Raw genomic sequence first — 21463 nt, forward strand, 5'->3', positions numbered from 1 at the left:
CAAAGTGTTCCCCTACTTCTAATTTTACAAATTAAGCACTGTGTGTTGGTGGATTAGTGGTTGGAGCAGGCACCCCATGTACAAGCTTGTTGCCGCAGCAGTCCGGGTTCGACTCCGGTCTGTGGTCCATCACTGCATGTCAAATTGCCACGAGCTGGAATAAACTAGGAACATGAAACATGAAATGTGACTCAAATCGACCACATAGTGACGCTGTAATTAACGCCAAAAATGGGATTTTGGGAGAATAACACTGGCACTGATTACAAGGTCAATGTGCTGTAGAAAAACAGCCTGTTAGACCATAAAATCTGCCACGGTGGACTTTTTTTTCCTGTCTTTTTTTTTTTTTTTTTTTTTTTTTTTTACAGATTTTCATAATGTAAATAAAGTAAAATGAAAAGAATTTTTTACATTTTTTATTTTGTCTCTATCCACACCAATTTTGGGACAATGCCTTGTCTGACTCAGATACACTTTTGTAATGAAGCTCAGCGAAAGTTCAGTCAGGAAGACCTTCCTGCGCTCATTCATTCACAGTTCTCCCTCTCCCACTGCTTCCTCCAATCAGCTGCCTCTGGGCGTTCACTCTTCTAGCTGTCCTATCGTAATTAGCCACGATCTCCATCAGCCAATCAGGTTGTCGCTACGAGATTTTAAATCTGTTTTCTCCTCTGCCGCTTTCAGCTGTCATTCTAGGCAGAATCGCCGCCCCTCCTCCACCCCATTCACCTCCAGCCGTTGTATCCAAGGTCAAAGACAAGCCTGAAGACTCATACCTCTACTTATCCAGATCATCAGCACCCATCCATCTAATCCTCATCTCTTCTTCACTTCCTCTACCACCACCAGCGTCTAGACCCCGGGGGGGTTCCCTAATTGGCTACGGATCCATCACCCTCCTTATAGCTCACCATCTTGAAGGGGTCTAATCGCCAGAGACTTTTCACATTTTCATTCTCATGTGCACTTGTCATTAAAAATTTTCTTTTTCAAGACTAAAAACGAGTCTCACCTGATTGAACTATAAATGGTCAAATAACACAGCCACCATCAAGAACCTTTGCAAAGGGCAGGGCTTAGCAGTCAATTTGCCATAACTCATTAACAATTTGTTCAGTCATCATAAATCTTGGCAGATATCTTCAGTATGTGTTGGGAAATAGCTTACCAAAGCATTCTGAGCCTGACCCATAGGTGGTGCCACAAATACCACAAATGTGTACCTCAAAACCACGTGGAGAGAATCCCTCCAAATTTGGTAAACATATTTCTGGAGACAAGTATTAACCACAGACTGCATATAATAATGGATGTAGCTGCCGTGACATCACACATTGGTTTGCAGACAGCTGTTTTGAAGTCTCAATTTCGGCATTGCAGCCGTCGCCATCTTGGTTTTTTGGAGCCAGAAGTGAAAATATTTGGATGGAAGGGTGGAGCTGTTGAGGAGTGAGGGGTGGATCACGACTGCTAGGCCCTGTCCAAATACCCGCACTTGTGCCCTTGTGCCCCTTAATTGCGCGCTCCCGCTAAGGGGTCCAAGTGCGTAGGGTGTCCCAATTGTCTTCTGTTGTTATCAAAGGGTGCAAACCTGCGCCCTTAATGCACCCCTTCCAAAAGTGCGCATCAGACCTCACTTCCGACAAGTTCGGGAAAGACCTCAGGGTGCAAGTGTGGGTATTTGGACAGGGCCATAGAGTGTAGCATTCCTGCACTTGAATATGCGTAACTTTAGGCCTTAAAGCGGCAACAGATAGGAATCAGGTTTTTTTTTTAGCTTGGCGCCATCTAGAATCAGTGGTGTTGCGTCGCACTGTCGCAATGACCAAATTGACCGTGGAGATCAGAGATAATCAATAAAGTGTAGGCTGTAAAGCCATCTGTATACCTCTATGTATATGTAGAATGAGAAGGTGTGTGGACAGTCTACTAAATAAATGAGTAAAGAGACCGAGCAACAATTATCAGATTTATCTGAAGAAAAAACAAATAGTAATGCAAATAATTATACCAGAATGCACAGTACCAAACAACTCAGTAAATTATACCAATATGCACAGTATCAGTACAAACAGTAGATACGTAAGGGATAATGTATCGTGAGCCGGTGACTGTTGAAAAATAACTCCCGACAGGGGAATGGAACCCCGACGCGCAGCGGAGTTATTTTTCAACAGTCACCAATCACTATACATGATCCCGCTTAGAACATGGCTTACTACTAAAACATTCAAATGTTACAGCTGGCATCAATATTATTAAACCGCTGGCAGAGTGTATTGACAGAGCAGTACCAATACAAACAGCTCACAGTAAATTACACCAATATGCACAGTGTCAGTACAAACAACAGTAGACACAGTGGAATTATACCAATATGCACATGTAAACAGTCCCGATTCTAGAATAAACAGTACCGTATGGAAACGATGCGGCCGGTTGGAGCTCAAATTGAGTGGGAAACAAAGTCCAGTGTTCACAGCTGGGTGTAACTTAGTTTGGCGATGTCCGTCGATAGCTGCCTCCGTGAGAAGAGAACAGAAGGAAGGGAGGGGGGTATCACTGTCTGAGGGCTGCCGTAGAATGGCAACGAGGATGTCAGCCGACCAACACTCGCTACCCGGTCCCTGGTTGCGGCGATTTGCGATGCTGGCCAGCTAGGAGTTAACTAGCAGCCAGTACAGTACAGGGGTCCATGTCATTGGTTCGACAGCCCATTGGTTCGACATCCCATTAGTCCGACTGTCCGCGGTGCTGAACCGCAACTGGCTTGAGGCGAAGCAGGCTCACAGCTTATGTGTTTGTCACTTTCTTTTTCATTTTAACCCACACCATGATCTTTTCCTGACCCTAACCAAGTGGTTTTTGTGCCTAAACCTAACCAGACCTTAACCACAGGGCATCATGATGATTTCGGAACGGACTTCGGAACAATGAGTTTAATATGGTCGGAACAATGGGATGTCGAACCAATGGGCTGTCGGACCAATGGGCAGTTCCCACAGTACAGTCCCCTCTCGGCTAGCTAACATTTAGCCGTGTTACTTACTGATCCAATAGAAAGAAAGCTAGCTGGACATTGTTTTTGAAGCCTCTTTGGTCACGGAGCTCCCTCCATCTCTTGAACGCCTGACTGAGGTTTACTCTTGTTTTTCCTCTTCTTTTATCACTCTCCTTTTTGCTCTTCTTTGCCTCCTCAGACAGAGGAGCTCGTTTTCTTCTGCTAGGCCGTTTTTCATAGGTTTCCAAACTTGTCCACCTGCCATTGTGCTTGTGACTCAACTATCTCATACCCAACTCCTCATAAGGACCAGCTCCAGTCCCTGATTGGCTGACCGACCAGTTTCGCAATACATGACGCGTTTCCTGCCGTAAAACAAATTTTTTCAACAAAATTTCGGCACCGGTGGCAGAAGCTTATTGCAAAGATTGCAAAGTAACCTATGTAAACGCTGATAGTCTGATTTCACTGTGGCCACTACCCTGTGCAACCCACATTATTTTCATCATGATATATTTAGGAAAAGATGCTATCTGTTGCCTCTTTAATAAAATATAAACGGGTGAGTTATAAAAAACAAATTCACTTCCCGTTCAGTTGCCATGAAGGTGGTAATTAGCTATGGAGACCAAAACATTTTTTTTCCTGCCAGGCAATAACATGTTTTTTTTATGCAATGGTATTTTAACATTGGGTCTTTGGGAATTGTCTCACTTTTGGAACCAGCCTCAGGTGATGCTCAGGTGAACTTCAGTTTTAGCACCTCTGCACTGGACTGATTTTTCAGCCTCAGAGGTTGCTCCTTGGCTTCAACCAAGATGTGAATTGTCATACTGATTGGCACATGTGGACATGGCCTATTTAGCATTATATGCCAGGGGAGGGTGGGGCACCACCTAATGTGGGGTAAATTGTAACACAGACTTTTTAAGTGGTTACACAGGGTCGATCCTTTCGTGCCTCTAGACAGTTGACCACAATACCAGCAGACAGTGACCCGCAAAATTCCACAGAGATTGGACATGTTTCAGCGGTGTTCAGTGACAAAGAGTGTTTTTTGTCCGATTGAAGTAAATTTCTTTGTCATACTTGTTTTTCGATTACTGAGCTGTCTATGAAAGTCGCAGAATTCAACCATATATCGTCTTAAAAACTACATTCTTGCCTAAAACATAGCGCTGTTTTGAACCATGCAACCAACTCCCAGTGTTAGCTACGCTTATTAAAATTTCCGTACAGTAGGGTTAGTTGTTACAACTAATCCACCTAAAGCAAATTTCTCTATTTTTGCTCTTCAAACTTCTGTTCAGTTTGAGCTAATGTTCTTTATTAAGTGAGATACACTTTCTGTTTCTAATTTGTCAGGTATCTTATTGGCAAACAGTTTCACAGTCTTGTCAGTATTCATACATTCAATACTCATATTTTGACATGTGGATCCAGGTTACCCAATCTATGGACATCTGTAGGTCCAACCATGAAATATTGATGATAGACTAACAGATGGATGCATAGCTGTATGGAAACCTATCCTTGATGTAGAAAGAGAAATAGGCATAATCATAAATCTATCCATCAATCTATCATGGATGAAAAGTGAAAGAAAAATATATAATATTCATACATACTATGAATCTGTCTATGTGTTGATCTTCTCATCCATGAAGCATTGGTGGTTAGATGAGGGGTACTATGTTGCGTTGTTTAGATATCTAGCACAGATAGATCTATAAACAGTATTATTCACCTATACCATATAGATAGACCTGTATTGAATTAATTGTGCTAAACATACTTTTCCAACAAGTGTTACAACTAACCATCTGCTTGTTACAATTAATCCCACCCTTGGGGCATGTTGTAACATTTTACTTCTGCCACGTCTTGGTGCAACTGTAGAAGAGATAGACAGAAATATAAACACCTGGCAAAATACCTTGTGTCAGGATATACCCTCCAGCAACCCTCCAGGACATAGCAGGTTGTACAGTATACAGTATCTTTTTTTCTGATTTGAAAAGATGAGTATTCAGGCCAACAGACTCTCATTCGGGGACTCTGCCAGTGTTCATATGACTCATTTATGACCTGTTAACATTTTTAACTCTTCCTCTCAACTCAGGCTACCCAAGCGTAGGGTTGTTTTTTGCTCTTGGAGCCCTTGCTATACCTTTCGGTATTGGGCATTTGTGATTTTAGAGTACTTTCTGCATTGAACTTTGACCTCTGGTGTGTTTTCTCATCACCTAAGTTATGGTCAATCTTGGAGTGAACAAAGTAGAACTTTTTCTTCATCCTCTGAATCTCCTGAGCGAGCTTCACATCATTTTCTCTGAAGCGATCAGCTGAGATGATGATGAAGAAGTCAAACTTTTCAAATTCAACACGCTCCAGGTAGTTGCTAGCTGAAAAGTTGGGAGTGCCAATACCAGGAAGATCCCACAGTGTGACATTGGGATAGATGGGATGGGGGTATGGTGTAGCCTCTGAGGTGGTTTCTACACAACCAGTAGGAGCGGCTCTCTCATCCCTGTTGTCTATGCCTCTGAAGGCATTAACAAAGGTGGATTTACCAGACAAGAAAGAATAGCAAGCAAAATTAGGAGACTGCATTTTAAAAACATGTATTTTCCAAAAATATAAACGTGTAGTCTGTACTGTCAGCCAAAGTATGGTTTGATCATTAATGGGCAGCATAAACCATCAAAACATGCAAAAATGAATTCAGTAACATCTTCATTGTGCCTCTTTCCCCCTTAAATGACCATTTAAACAGTTTTAATATCCAGCTGTGATGGGCAGAGAGTCTGAACCAAAGAACCTTCATGTGTTTACTGCCGTGGAGACTTCAGTGATATCTGTAAGGGAGCTAACTTTCAACAAAGGCAGCCTGGTGTGTTGTTGTCTGACAGACTTTCGATGTTACACTCAGGTTTCATGCAGACAAAGTGAAAGAAAATGTTTCTTACAACAACAGAATGTGTCCAACATGCCCGATGAGACAAAGACTTTGTGTTTGTTGCTACATATGATAACAGAGAATACCTTGTGATCATCAACCTGTTTCTGATCATCACGTGATGTTCTCTGAGCTTAAGTCTCCCATAGTTTGATTTAACTCACTGATTAAAGAACATGTTTGTGTTGTTTGATGTTTTGTTGCTGATGCACTGAAGTCCAACTGCATACCTGCACAGCTGGTACTGCTGCATCCATGAGTTAAAAACAGGTGCATCTTCTTCATGAAAAAAGAAATGCTAATAACAGACCACGTCCATGTACAACTACAAACCACCTCTGTTAAGTGCAGGTGGTGGTCTGTTAACCAACAGATGGCTTTTATAATCACAAATGAACATGTGTCTTTTACATGTAGGATATACAATAGCTATTTCTTGGGCACTCACAGTAACTTCACTCCACATGTTTCATATTGTGACTGCAGGATCTGAACAGAGGGATGACTATGAGAACATAGATCAAGCAAACTTGATCACATTAGTGAACTTTGTTTCTAATGGAATTTGTTGCATTTGCTTAAACAAGTTTTCTTTTTATGGCTGGTTAAAGAAATACTTCACCTACAAACTGTCACGCAACTTATGCAGTGTAATCCAAGTCTCATTGTGTGAGCTCAGTACTTCCCAAACACATGTGATTTGCCATAAAATCTTTTTGACACAAAAACGCCTCTTGGACAATGAAAGACACCATGATGTTGTTATTGCTACTTTGCATAATGTAAAAAACAGTAATATGAGCAACTATGGCTGCTCAATTTGGAATAAGCTAGGAACATGAAACCTGGCAGAGTAAAGAAATATGACTCAAATCAACCATGTGGTGATGTTGTCATCAATGCCCAAAAATGTTATTTTGGAAAAGTCACGCTCCACACACCATAAATCTGACTGATTTGGAATCTAGCACACATATCAAACTCAATGTGCTCTACAAAAACAGCCTGTTAGACCATAAAACCCATTATGACATTACTAATTTGCAAAATGTAAAGAAACAGTAAAATCAAGACTTTTGGATTTTGACTCTATTGGTAGCTTGTTCAATGCACTTTTATCATAGGATATGTACATTTGCAACACTTTTTGGGGGCTTGTATCCTTTCAGAAATGAGAAGGGCACAACAAATGAGTGGTGCAAAAAACATGGTGTGAAGAAGAAAGAGAGGAAAGGGCAAGAGATGGGATTTACAGGGACTCAGACAGAAAGAGGGGACACTCATACGTATCAGGAGTGTACTGAGTTTGAAATCCTCACCTGTCTGTGTCACCTGCCTTGGTGTTAAAGACAAAATTGGGGGGAATGTTTCTCACATCTGTCAAATCACACACTTGGCGTCGACCTGCATGCCTAAAGAAGGGTACAAAGTGTGATGTGTTTTGTTTTTTTCCTCCCCCTGTGTCTTTTGTAGGGTTACAATAAACTTTTGTCCCTTACAACTGATTGTGTTCTTTCCTTCACAATCAGTTATTGAGATGAATGTTTGGGTCGTAGGTGTACTGACACAGAAGGAACTCAGTGGTGTGTGCTGATGCAGGATGAGAGAAATCACACACTTGGCATCGACCTGCATGCCTAGAGAAGGGTGCGCAAAGCGTGATGTGTTGACTTTAATAGAAAATTTCTTGCAATATGGAACGCACCTGTTACACAACAATTTGTACTGCCTGAGAAAAAGTTGCACTCAGTTTTAGAGGTTGTATAATTGTGAGGAGACAGTATTTTTTATGGTTGGAAAAAAAAAATCCTCCACTGAAAGATGTACAGTTGGAAAAAAAAAGGATTTTGTACACCATTCTTGATGTTTGAGATAAGATTGAAAAAAGATTAAAACATTGAGGAATGTTCCATTTTCCTGTAAATTGTACCTCTATTTATTTGCCTTATTTAGTTTGCTATATTTTGTATGTACACACAGCATTACAACAAAATGTTATATTAAAAATATGAATATGAATAATTAAACTGTGGTCCGTGTACGATGGATAGTTTTGAGACTTGTATAAGAATGAGAATCTTTTTTTTTCCTTTCTATAATTTTATTTTTGTTTTGTATTTTTTTCTCACCTTGTGTCTTTTGTAGGGTTACAATAAACTTTTGTCTCTTACAACTGATTGTGTTCTTTTCTTCACAATCAGTTATTGAGATAAATGTTTGGGTCGTAGGTGTACTGACACAGAAGGAACTCAGTGGTGTGTGCTGATGCAGGATGAGAGAATGATTTCTACATGCTAACACTGTTAGAATATGTCTCATGCTCCAAAGTTGGATCCTGTTGTCTATAATCAACAACAACTTTGATAAAGTGATGGTTTGTAATATGTTGAGAAAAAAGTCAAACAGAAAAGTGTTTCTGCAGAACATGATATCACAGTGAAGTTGACTTTTGACCTTTTGGGTATAAAATGTCATCACTTCATCATGTTTTTCCTATTTGACATTTGTGTGACATTTTGTCTTTATTAGTTTATCAGTTCCAGAGTCATGGTCCCAAACATGTTTTGTGAGGTCACACTGATCTTGACCTTTGACCACCAAATTCTCATCAGTTTATTTTTTGAGTCCAAGGACACGTTTGTGTCAGATTTGGAGAAATTCCCTCAAGGTGTTCTTGACATACTGCGCTCATCAGAATGGGACAGACGGTCATACAAATGATTGGTTAACCTGAAAACATAATGCCTTCAGCCTCGGCTAGCGCTGTGTGGAGGCATAAAGATGAACAAAAAAGTCCAATAGATTGATTGATGAACAAAATATTTAATAATGGGGTTGCAGCTTCAGTCAATGATCTTCATTCACACAAAGCACAACAAGAATCAAGACTGTGCTGATGCTGGCGTCATCCCTGTGATATTTCTAACACATGTTGGGATGTATCATGAACACTGTCAACATTAGTTCTATAATTGTTATTAGCAGTAGTGATACAGTATTAATAAGAATAATGACAATCAACATTAAAATCAGTAGCGGTGTGATTTCCTTTGAAGGACGTTGTGTTGTAGTTCCTCCCAGTGACCACTGGAGGGCAGCAAACTCTCATTACACCATCTCCAGGCATCAACAAGACACAACACACATCAAGAACTTCTGAACATAAAAACAATCAGAGAAGACAGCAGTGTTTCTAATATTCATGACACACAGTGTGAGATAGATTACCAAGTTATATAGAAATAATTAAAAATCGTAATAAACCAGAAAATAATTAAAAACATATACGAATTATTCAGTGTTATAGTGACTTTCCTGTTTTAAAAGGATAAAGAGGCGTGTTTTAACGTGCGTACAAGCTGTGAGACACTTTCCATTAATATTTGCTTTTATATGAGAAAAAAAATATTTATACAGGAGCCACTGATGGAGTGATCAGCTGCAAAACCTGTGATGCATGGTTGCTAAAATGTGCAGCTAGAATACAATATTGTGACTTGAATACAGTGCTTATTAAAAAACAATGCAATTTATCAAAAGAAAAATCCAAAAGCTCTTTCTCTGCAGTATTTAATGTGCCATTAAATGTCACTGCCATTCACCTCACAAAATCACACTGAGGTGTCCAAACCCAGTGCCTTTTTAAACACCCTCTGTGCATCCTCAGCAAGTGTGTCGAGGAAATAACTGAGAGCTCTGTAGGTGAAGGTAAAAGAGAGACTCATTGCTGCAAGGATTCCAAGTATTGGAATAAATCTGGACCCTTCCTCTGCTGCCATTAATGCAGCTGTGCCTGCACATCCAAGAAGCACCTTCAACACAAGACCAGGGGTTATTTTAACTGCAGCCAGCGGTGAAACTATGATGGCAATCAGTTCATCATATGGCACATGTGTACTGTCAGCGAGTCTCTGCAGTGATGGTTTATCAAGCCCAAACCCATTTACATACTGTGTAACAACAGAAACCAACACACCCACATCAACTGCAGCAGAAAGCCCAGGAACTGGTGCAGCTGCTACACCTGCACTAAGCGTAGCATAGTATTTTATTTTGGACTGGAAAGCCTTTTTCTTCTTGTCGATGACGTCCTGGCTGATATTAGGCATGGCCAGCAGCAGAGCATGCTTCTTGTGTGCAGGAAGTTCTCCCTCAAAGGTGTCCCCTAAGAGAGTGAAGTCATACAGGTGGAGATGAAAGCTGGACACCAGGAAGACTTGAGGAGACTCAACGCCTTGTCTTTGAAGACCTGTGTGACAACAGGAATACATGATAAGATGATAACATATACAAAACAAATAGAACTTTTAAAATGTAATATGTCTATCTAGGGACACATTATCTATTTTTTTTCTCTGCATCATTTGCTTTGATTTAGTGGACATTAAAAATATAAAATGACATCACTCTGAAACCTTCTTCAAATGTTATATTACAGTCAGAGGCCCATATATGAGTTTGTTTTTTTTAACTCACTTCTGAACTCACCTCCTCCAAATCCCTTTGTCACTTTATTAGCATTTATGTAAAATCTCAATTTAAAAACAATCAAGAGAGCCAGCAGAGTGGTATTAATGACAGTCTGTGATTTGGTTTAAAGTTTTAATGTGTGCTTACATTTTCTCAGATATTGCAAATACAAAAGCAGAACTGGGTTTTGTAGTTTTATTTTTTCTTTAAATACTATAAACTTTTTGGAAAAGTGTCTGATAAAATCTGAGTAATGATAAAAAGACAGAAGACCTGTCTTCACTCTATCATCGATACAGTGAAGGTTAGACTAGAAAACTATTTTAGACAGTAATATTTAATTATCAGAACAACAGCTCATTAATACAATATGTTGTTTATATTTGCAAAATATATTTTATCCTCCATCAAATAAATCAATTCAACAAAGATCAAAACTAAGTCAGAAAGTTAAACGTCACAGCAACTAACATTCTTAGTACTGCGTGTATATCTGATTCACTGGACTTCATGATTCACAGATGATGTTGAAGCTTGTCTTTACAAAATTTTGATATAACAACATCAGCATTTAATACAAAAACATCAGTCTGATCTATGAGCCTAAATGATGAGTGCAAAGGATAACAGTGTCTCATCAGTCATGATTTTCTGTGCAGGTCAGTTTGTCCCAGTAAACATCTGCTGCTGACTGGGATCTCTGTCAAAAGAAATGTGAACTGTCCAACAATGGCTCAACCTCTTCACCACCTCAGTGACCAAGTGCTCCCTTATGTCTCCTTCTACCAGGTAACTGCTCTTTATACTGAAAGTTGTGTCACTACCCCTAACCCTTCAGTGTGGACCTCAGCTGGACAGCATGGTAGTTATGTTGCTTGGACATTTTGTAATTAATCTCACTATTTTTATATGTGGTTACATAAGTCACTTACCCTGAATGCAGTTGTCCCTTATTTGTTGAAGAGTCCTTTCTGCGTTGAAGTCTCTCTGACTTATTTCCTCATTTCTTAAGTCACTGTCAATCTTTGAGCGAACAAAGTAGAACTTTTTCTTCATCCCCTGAATCTCCTGAGCGAGCTTCACATCATTTTCTCTGAAGCGAGTGGCTGAGATGATGATGAAGAAGTCAAACCTTTCAAATCCAACAAGCTCCAGGTAGTTGTCAGCTGAAAAGTTGGGAGTGCCAATACCAGGAAGATCCCATAGTTTAACATTGGGATAGTTGGGATGGAGGTATGGTGTAACCTCTGTGGTGGTTTCTACACAACCAGTAGGAGCAGCTCCCTCATCCTCGTTATTTATGCCTCTGAAGGCATTAACGAAGGTGGATTTACCAGAGCCAGACTCTCCTGTGACTGCAATATTTATTGGAGTATTATTCTCCTTGTCCAAATACTCCTGGACCCTTTTTACAGCTAAGGCCTGATCATTATTTTCTAGTGCTTTTTTAATGTCTTCAGTCCATTGTCCACTCTCCATGGTAATCCTTGATAACTGGAGTACAAGAGAAGTAAAAAAGCCATTATTGTCTTTTGGGAAATAGTAAAAAATGTAGTATTAGACTGATCTGACATCATGTATATGGAATAATAAATACAATGAAAATCTGACGTGTCGCACCCTTATAAATCCCTACATATCATGATGCAGTATAACCTCTCACACACACACACACACACACACACCACATCAGTTCAGTGTATGTTTCATCAAAATAAAGTGGGCTTTTGCTGAATATTAGAAGCTACTCACCTGGAGTCTTAATGTTGAAACAGATGAGACAAGAGGACACCAGCCGATGAGTTGCTTTGAGTTGTTCAGCTGCAAGAAAAGTCCACCTCCCAGTTTCTTTACTTCTTTACTTTACGTTTAGGAAAGTTGGTCAGAGTTTTGACAGTGACCAATGAAAATGTCCCACTATGAGTGACAGAAAACTGATTGGTCAGCTATAAATCAGCTGACTTCCAAGAAACACACACATTTACAAGAAACATGGAGAGCTGCAGGCAGCACAACCTGCTGGATGCTGTCTGCAGGTGAATGACACCTTTTGGTATTCATCAGTAGTTTTTGTTGTTGTAATCTTTGGTAATTAATGTCACTCCATTCTGATAAAGAGCATAACATATCATGTGAAAAAACAACACACACACACACACACACACACACACACACAATAAATGTGTACTTTTTTGACAGGGTGTCCTTTCTTCTTTTATTTTGTAATTTTTGAATTGGATTACTTACATTCGTTTTGGTATAGTAGTGTTTTTGCAGGATCATCTAATCTTGTATTTTTTCCTGTGTTATAGTTATTTTCCTTTTAATCTAATGTCATAGTCCCATCCCCAGGATGGCGATTATGACAAATAGGATGGATTTCATCGCCCCAAACTTCTGACCATATGTTTTCTTTCATAATGATAATGATAATAATGATAATAATGACCGGCGGCACAGTGTTGTGGTGGTTAGCACTGTCACCTCACAGCAAGAGGGTTCTTGGTTTGATCCCAGCAGGGAGCCCCTCTGTGTGGAGTTTGCATCTTCTACCCGTGTCAGTGTGGGTTTTCTCCGGGTACTCCGGCTTCCTCCCACAGTCCCAAGACATACAGGTTGGGATAGGTTAATAGGTGACTCTAAATGATCTGTTGGTTGTCTGTCTCTATGTGTTAGACCTGCCACATTCTCTCGACCTGTCCAGGGTGTACCCCTCGCCCAGTGTCAGCTGGGATAGGCTGACTTTCAACAAAGGGAGCCTGGTGTGTTGTTGTCTGACAGACTTTCGATGTTACACTCAGGTTTCATGCAGACAAAGTGAAAGAAAATGTTTCTTACAACAACAGAATGTGTCCAACATGCCAGATGAGACAAAGACTTTGTGTTTGTTGCTACATATGATAACAGAGAATACCTTGTGATCATCAACCTGTTTCTGATCATCACGTGATGTTCTCTGAGCTTAAGTCTCCCATAGTTTGATTTAACTCACTGATCAAAGAACATGTTTGTGTTGTTTGATGTTTTGTTGCTGATGCACTGAAGTCCAACTGCATACCTGCACAGCCGGTACTGCTGCACCCATGAGTTAAAAACAGGTGCATCTTCTTCATGAAAAAAGAAATGCTAATAACAGATCACGTCCATGTACAACTACAAACCACCTCTGTTAAGTGCAGGTGGTGGTCTGTTAACCAACAGATGGCTTTTATAATCACAAATGAACATGTGTCTTTTACATGTAGGATATACAATAGCTATTTCTTGGGCACTCACAGTAACTTCACTCCACATGTTTCATATTGTGACTGCAGGATCTGAACAGAGGGATGACTATGAGAACATAGATCAAGCAAACTTGATCACATTAGTGAACTCTAATGGAATTTGTTGCACTTGTCTCTCAGGTCTCACGCTTTGAGAGTGTGACGCATGCATTTTAACCTTTTCACACTCTCACCAGCCACACCTGGTATTTCTCACGCAACAACAGCTTGCCACGCTCAGTTTGACAAGACCGCATGTGAACTTTAGCCAGCAGAATCCTTGTTAATGGGGTGTTGGCAGTGCTTAATTTGTGCCGGAATGTACTGGAACGCCTACCAGGATCTTTTCAGAAAAGGCGCTGGTGCGTTCCGGAACTAATTTGCATGGGTCTAGAACTTTTCGCATCTAAAAACTACATACAGTATTGGCTGATGTCACTAGTGTTGCAGGGTATACTGGTAATGGTAGACCGCGGTACTAAAACTCCACAGTAGCCTACATATGATAGTTCAAAGTCCAATCGCAAGACGGTGAGTGTCCATGCGCCGTCCCGGCGCGCGCTGGTCAATAACGGCGCGCGCTGGCCACCTGGCACTCAATATGCTGCTGTAGTGGTTTGTTTTCCAGACATGTGAGTATCTTTGAGCAGTTAAAGTTATTATTTATTTATTTTTACTTGTCGGTAGTGATTTGTTTTCCACAGAGCTCTACGTGCGGGCATTTTACTCGCATTTGCGACTAAAAATAGTTTTGTGCCAGCAAAATAAATCATTCAGCACGCTGTAAGAGTACAGATTTCAACCAGCAGCAGAAAGGAAATAAAATCCTGCCGGTTGTGGGTTGAACGGGGGTCACAGACAGGATAGGCGGCCATAGTGCTCCGCGCTGCAACATAACGGCTTACCGGCGACAGAGAAGTCCGACTCCAGGTCCAGTAATTTCCTCTTCTTGGTGTCATGACTGCCCAGTAGTACCTAGACAACCGAGCCGTGGTGGCACACAGGTATGTGGCGTGTCAGAGGAGAAACGAGCCGTTCACATTTCTCTCTTTGTGGCAGGTAACGGTCCACAAACCTCACCGCGCGTTCTTTACTTATGAAGGGACTGTTCTTTACTTGTCAGGGGAGGAGGGTGGCTGGTTGATTTTTATTTTATTTATTTATTTTATTTCAATCCCCACTATGTTAATCACTTATTGATGCTGTTTTTGAAGTATGAATAAGTCAATAAGTAATTTATTCCATTGAAATATCATTGATGTATTATCGTAAAGTGATTTATCTTTTTATAAATGACAAAAGGAACATCTGCCTCATTTTTGCTGTGGTATCGTGATACTACTCAGAACCGTGATACTTTCACTGGTATCGTACAGTGGGTCCCAATTCTGGTACCATGACAACACTAGATGTCACAACCATTCCATTCGGAGTTGCGCAGTGAGGCGGCTCGGGTGCCGCTTAAAAATTGTTCCCCCACTTTTGGGAGTGGGGGAACACTGCTCTCTCAGAGGCCCAAAGTGTTCCCCTACTTCTAATTTTACAAATTAAGCACTGTGTGTTGGTGGATTAGTGGTTGGAGCAGGCACCCCATGTACAAGCTTGTTGCCGCAGCAGTCCGGGTTCGACTCCGGTCTGTGGTCCATCACTGCATGTCAAATTGCCACGAGCTGGAATAAACTAGGAACATGAAACATGAAATGTGACTCAAATCGACCACATAGTGACGCTGTAATTAACGCCAAAAATGGGATTTTGGGAGAATAACACTGGCACTGATTACAAGGTCAATGTGCTGTAGAAAAACAGCCTGTTAGACCATAAAATCTGCCACGGTGGACTTTTTTTTCCTGTCTTTTTTTTTTTTTTTTTTTTTTTTTTACAGATTTTCATAATGTAAATAAAGTAAAATAAAAAGAATTTTTTACATTTTTTATTTTGTCTCTATCCACACCAATTTTGGGACAATGCCTTGTCTGACTCAGATACACTTTTGTAATGAAGCTCAGCGAAAGTTCAGTCAGGAAGACCTTCCTGCGCTCATTCATTCACAGTTCTCCCTCTCCCACTGCTTCCTCCAATCAGCTGCCTCTGGGCGTTCACTCTTCTAGCTGTCCTATCGTAATTAGCCACGATCTCCATCAGCCAATCAGGTTGTCGCTACGAGATTTTAAATCTGTTTTCTCCTCTGCCGCTTTCAGCTGTCATTCTAGGCAGAATCGCCGCCCCTCCTCCACCCCATTCACCTCCAGCCGTTGTATCCAAGGTCAAAGACAAGCCTGAAGACTCATACCTCTACTTATCCAGATCATCAGCACCCATCCATCTAATCCTCATCTCTTCTTCACTTCCTCTACCACCACCAGCGTCTAGACCCCGGGGGGGGTTCCCTAATTGGCTACGGATCCATCACCCTCCTTATAGCTCACCATCTTGAAGGGGTCTAATCGCCAGAGACTTTTCACATTTTCATTCTCATGTGCACTTGTCATTAAAAATTTTCTTTTTCAAGACTAAAAACGAGTCTCACCTGATTGAACTATAAATGGTCAAATAACACAGCCACCATCAAGAACCTTTGCAAAGGGCAGGGCTTAGCAGTCAATTTGCCATAACTCATTAACAATTTGTTCAGTCATCATAAATCTTGGCAGATATCTTCAGTATGTGTTGGGAAATAGCTTACCAAAGCATTCTGAGCCTGACCCATAGGTGGTGCCACAAATACCACAAATGTGTACCTCAAAACCACGTGGAGAGAATCCCTCCAAATTTGGTAAACATATTTCTGGAGACAAGTATTAACCACAGACTGCATATAATAATGGATGTAGCTGCCGTGACATCACACATTGGTTTGCAGACAGCTGTTTTGAAGTCTCAATTTCGGCATTGCAGCCGTCGCCATCTTGGTTTTTTGGAGCCAGAAGTGAAAATATTTGGATGGAAGGGTGGAGCTGTTGAGGAGTGAGGGGTGGATCACGACTGCTAGGCCCTGTCCAAATACCCGCACTTGTGCCCTTGTGCCCCTTAATTGCGCGCTCCCGCTAAGGGGTCCAAGTGCGTAGGGTGTCCCAATTGTCTTCTGTTGTTATCAAAGGGTGCAAACCTGCGCCCTTAATGCACCCCTTCCAAAAGTGCGCATCAGACCTCACTTCCGACAAGTTCGGGAAAGACCTCAGGGTGCAAGTGTGGGTATTTGGACAGGGCCATAGAGTGTAGCATTCCTGCACTTGAATATGCGTAACTTTAGGCCTTAAAGCGGCAACAGATAGGAATCAGGTTTTTTTTTTAGCTTGGCGCCATCTAGAATCAGTGGTGTTGCGTCGCACTGTCGCAATGACCAAATTGACCGTGGAGATCAGAGATAATCAATAAAGTGTAGGCTGTAAAGCCATCTGTATACCTCTATGTATATGTAGAATGAGAAGGTGTGTGGACAGTCTACTAAATAAATGAGTAAAGAGACCGAGCAACAATTATCAGATTTATCTGAAGAAAAAACAAATAGTAATGCAAATAATTATACCAGAATGCACAGTACCAAACAACTCAGTAAATTATACCAATATGCACAGTATCAGTACAAATAGTAGACACGTAAGGGATAATGTATCGTGAGCCGGTGACTGTTGAAAAATAACTCCCGACAGGGGAATGGAACCCCGACGCGCAGCGGAGTTATTTTTCAACAGTCACCAATCACTATACATGATCCCGCTTAGAACATGGCTTACTACTAAAACATTCAAATGTTACAGCTGGCATCAATATTATTAAACCGCTGGCAGAGTGTATTGACAGAGCAGTACCAATACAAACAGCTCACAGTAAATTACACCAATATGCACAGTGTCAGTACAAACAACAGTAGACACAGTGGAATTATACCAATATGCACATGTAAACAGTCCCGATTCTAGAATAAACAGTACCGTATGGAAACGATGCGGCCGGTTGGAGCTCAAATTGAGTGGGAAACAAAGTCCAGTGTTCACAGCTGGGTGTAACTTAGTTTGGCGATGTCCGTCGATAGCTGCCTCCGTGAGAAGAGAACAGAAGGAAGGGAGGGGGGTATCACTGTCTGAGGGCTGCCGTAGAATGGCAACGAGGATGTCAGCCGACCAACACTCGCTACCCGGTCCCTGGTTGCGGCGATTTGCGATGCTGGCCAGCTAGGAGTTAACTAGCAGCCAGTACAGTACAGGGGTCCATGTCATTGGTTCGACAGCCCATTGGTTCGACATCCCATTAGTCCGACTGTCCGCGGTGCTGAACCGCAACTGGCTTGAGGCGAAGCAGGCTCACAGCTTATGTGTTTGTCACTTTCTTTTTCATTTTAACCCACACCATGATCTTTTCCTGACCCTAACCAAGTGGTTTTTGTGCCTAAACCTAACCAGACCTTAACCACAGGGCATCATGATGATTTCGGAACGGACTTCGGAACAATGAGTTTAATATGGTCGGAACAATGGGATGTCGAACCAATGGGCTGTCGGACCAATGGGCAGTTCCCACAGTACAGTCCCCTCTCGGCTAGCTAACATTTAGCCGTGTTACTTACTGATCCAATAGAAAGAAAGCTAGCTGGACATTGTTTTTGAAGCCTCTTTGGTCACGGAGCTCCCTCCATCTCTTGAACGCCTGACTGAGGTTTACTCTTGTTTTTCCTCTTCTTTTATCACTCTCCTTTTTGCTCTTCTTTGCCTCCTCAGACAGAGGAGCTCGTTTTCTTCTGCTAGGCCGTTTTTCATAGGTTTCCAAACTTGTCCACCTGCCATTGTGCTTGTGACTCAACTATCTCATACCCAACTCCTCATAAGGACCAGCTCCAGTCCCTGATTGGCTGACCGACCAGTTTCGCAATACATGACGCGTTTCCTGCCGTAAAACAAATTTTTTCAACAAAATTTCGGCACCGGTGGCAGAAGCTTATTGCAAAGATTGCAAAGTAACCTATGTAAACGCTGATAGTCTGATTTCACTGTGGCCACTACCCTGTGCAACCCACGTTATTTTCATCATGATATATTTAGGAAAAGATGCTATCTGTTGCCTCTTTAATAAAATATAAACGGGTGAGTTATAAAAAACAAATTCACTTCCCGTTCAGTTGCCATGAAGGTGGTAATTAGCTATGGAGACCAAAACATTTTTTTTCCTGCCAGGCAATAACATGTTTTTTTTATGCAATGGTATTTTAACATTGGGTCTTTGGGAATTGTCTCACTTTTGGAACCAGCCTCAGGTGATGCTCAGGTGAACTTCAGTTTTAGCACCTCTGCACTGGACTGATTTTTCAGCCTCAGAGGTTGCTCCTTGGCTTCAACCAAGATGTGAATTGTCATACTGATTGGCACATGTGGACATGGCCTATTTAGCATTATATGCCAGGGGAGGGTGGGGCACCACCTAATGTGGGGTAAATTGTAACACAGACTTTTTAAGTGGTTACACAGGGTCGATCCTTTCGTGCCTCTAGACAGTTGACCACAATACCAGCAGACAGTGACCCGCAAAATTCCACAGAGATTGGACATGTTTCAGCGGTGTTCAGTGACAAAGAGTGTTTTTTGTCCGATTGAAGTAAATTTCTTTGTCATACTTGTTTTTCGATTACTGAGCTGTCTATGAAAGTCGCAGAATTCAACCATATATCGTCTTAAAAACTACATTCTTGCCTAAAACATAGCGCTGTTTTGAACCATGCAACCAACTCCCAGTGTTAGCTACGCTTATTAAAATTTCCGTACAGTAGGGTTAGTTGTTACAACTAATCCACCTAAAGCAAATTTCTCTATTTTTGCTCTTCAAACTTCTGTTCAGTTTGAGCTAATGTTCTTTATTAAGTGAGATACACTTTCTATTTCTAATTTGTCAGGTATCTTATTGGCAAACAGTTTCACAGTCTTGTCAATATTCATACATTCAATACTCATATTTTGACATGTGGATCCAGGTTACCCAATCTATGGACATCTGTAGGTCCAACCATGAAATATTGATGATAGACTAACAGATGGATGCATAGCTGTATGGAAACCTATCCTTGATGTAGAAAGAGAAATAGGCATAATCATAAATCTATCCATCAATCTATCATGGATGAAAAGTGAAAGAAAAATATATAATATTCATACATACTATGAATCTGTCTATGTGTTGATCTTCTCATCCATGAAGCATTGGTGGTTAGATGAGGGGTACTATGTTGCGTTGTTTAGATATCTAGCACAGATAGATCTATAAACAGTATTATTCACCTATACCATATAGATAGACCTGTATTGAATTAATTGTGCTAAACATACTTTTCCAACAAGTGTTACAACTAACCATCTGCTTGTTACAATTAATCCCACCCTTGGGGCATGTTGTAACATTTTACTTCTGCCACGTCTTGGTGCAACTGTAGAAGAGATAGACAGAAATATAAACACCTGGCAAAATACCTTGTGTCAGGATACACCCTCCAGCAACCCTCCAGGACATAGCAGGTTGTACAGTATACAGTATCTTTTTTTCTGATTTGAAAAGATGAGTATTCAGGCCAACAGACTCTCATTCGGGGACTCTGCCAGTGTTCATATGACTCATTTATGACCTGTTAACATTTTTAACTCTTCCTCTCAACTCAGGCTACCCAAGCGTAGGGTTGTTTTTTGCTCTTGGAGCCCTTGCTATACCTTTCGGTATTGGGCATTTGTGATTTTAGAGTACTTTCTGCATTGAACTTTGACCTCTGGTGTGTTTTCTCATCACCTAAGTTATGGTCAATCTTGGAGTGAACAAAGTAGAACTTTTTCTTCATCCTCTGAATCTCCTGAGCAAGCTTCACATCATTTTCTCTGAAGCGATCAGCTGAGATGATGATGAAGAAGTCAAACTTTTCAAATTCAACACGCTCCAGGTAGTTGCTAGCTGAAAAGTTGGGAGTGCCAATACCAGGAAGATCCCACAGTGTGACATTGGGATAGATGGGATGGGGGTATGGTGTAGCCTCTGAGGTGGTTTCTACACAACCAGTAGGAGCGGCTCTCTCATCCCTGTTGTCTATGCCTCTGAAGGCATTAACAAAGGTGGATTTACCAGACAAGAAAGAATAGCAAGCAAAATTAGGAGACTGCATTTTAAAAACATGTATTTTCCAAAAATATAAACGTGTAGTCTGTACTGTCAGCCAAAGTATGGTTTGATCATTAATGGGCAGCATAAACCATCAAAACATGCAAAAATGAATTCAGTAACATCTTCATTGTGCCTCTTTCCCCCTTAAATGACCATTTAAACAGTTTTAATATCCAGCTGTGATGGGCAGAGAGTCTGAACCAAAGAACCTTCATGTGTTTACTGCCGTGGAGACTTCAGTGATATCTGTAAGGGAGCTAACTTTCAACAAAGGCAGCCTGGTGTGTTGTTGTCTGACAGACTTTCGATGTTACACTCAGGTTTCATGCAGACAAAGTGAAAGAAAATGTTTCTTACAACAACAGAATGTGTCCAACATGCCCGATGAGACAAAGACTTTGTGTTTGTTGCTACATATGATAACAGAGAATACCTTGTGATCATCAACCTGTTTCTGATCATCACGTGATGTTCTCTGAGCTTAAGTCTCCCATAGCTTGATTTAACTCACTGATTAAAGAACATGTTTGTGTTGTTTGATGTTTTGTTGCTGATGCACTGAAGTCCAACTGCATACCTGCACAGCTGGTACTGCTGCACCCATGAGTTAAAAACAGGTGCATCTTCTTCATG

At 41.1% G+C, this 21463-nt stretch overlaps 1 protein-coding gene and 1 long non-coding RNA gene across 2 annotated transcripts in view; one reads left to right on the top strand and one right to left on the bottom strand.

Annotated features, from left to right (window-relative positions):
* Nucleotides 1-21463, top strand: part of LOC144466942 (uncharacterized) — a 30642-nt gene that overhangs the window by 4069 nt on the left and 5110 nt on the right. The window contains exon 2 of the long non-coding RNA XR_013493335.1: nt 11093-11222. This is a non-coding gene — a long non-coding RNA (uncharacterized LOC144466942). The remainder of the gene's footprint in view (nt 1-11092; nt 11223-21463) is intronic.
* LOC144466940 (interferon-inducible GTPase 5-like) lies at nt 8771-12448 on the bottom strand. The gene is made up of 3 exons (XM_078174936.1): nt 12186-12448; nt 11366-11927; nt 8771-10212 (listed from the first exon to the last, which is right to left on the bottom strand). Exons 2-3 carry the CDS (start codon nt 11910-11912, stop codon nt 9575-9577), a joined length of 1185 nt encoding a protein of 394 aa, XP_078031062.1. The 5' UTR covers nt 11913-11927; nt 12186-12448; the 3' UTR covers nt 8771-9574.

Source organism: Epinephelus lanceolatus, chromosome 15 (assembly GCF_041903045.1).
Source record: "Epinephelus lanceolatus isolate andai-2023 chromosome 15, ASM4190304v1, whole genome shotgun sequence".
Classification (NCBI taxonomy): domain Eukaryota; kingdom Metazoa; phylum Chordata; class Actinopteri; order Perciformes; family Serranidae; genus Epinephelus; species Epinephelus lanceolatus.

Coding starts and splice junctions, on each gene's coding strand:
- LOC144466940 (XM_078174936.1), bottom strand. CDS start 11,912: ATGGAGAGTGGACAATGGACTGAAGACATTAAAAAAGCACTAGAAAAT. Junction 10,213..11,365: donor AAGGGACAACTGCATTCAGG/GTAAGTGACTTA, acceptor GTTGTCACACAG/GTCTTCAAAGACAAGGCGTT.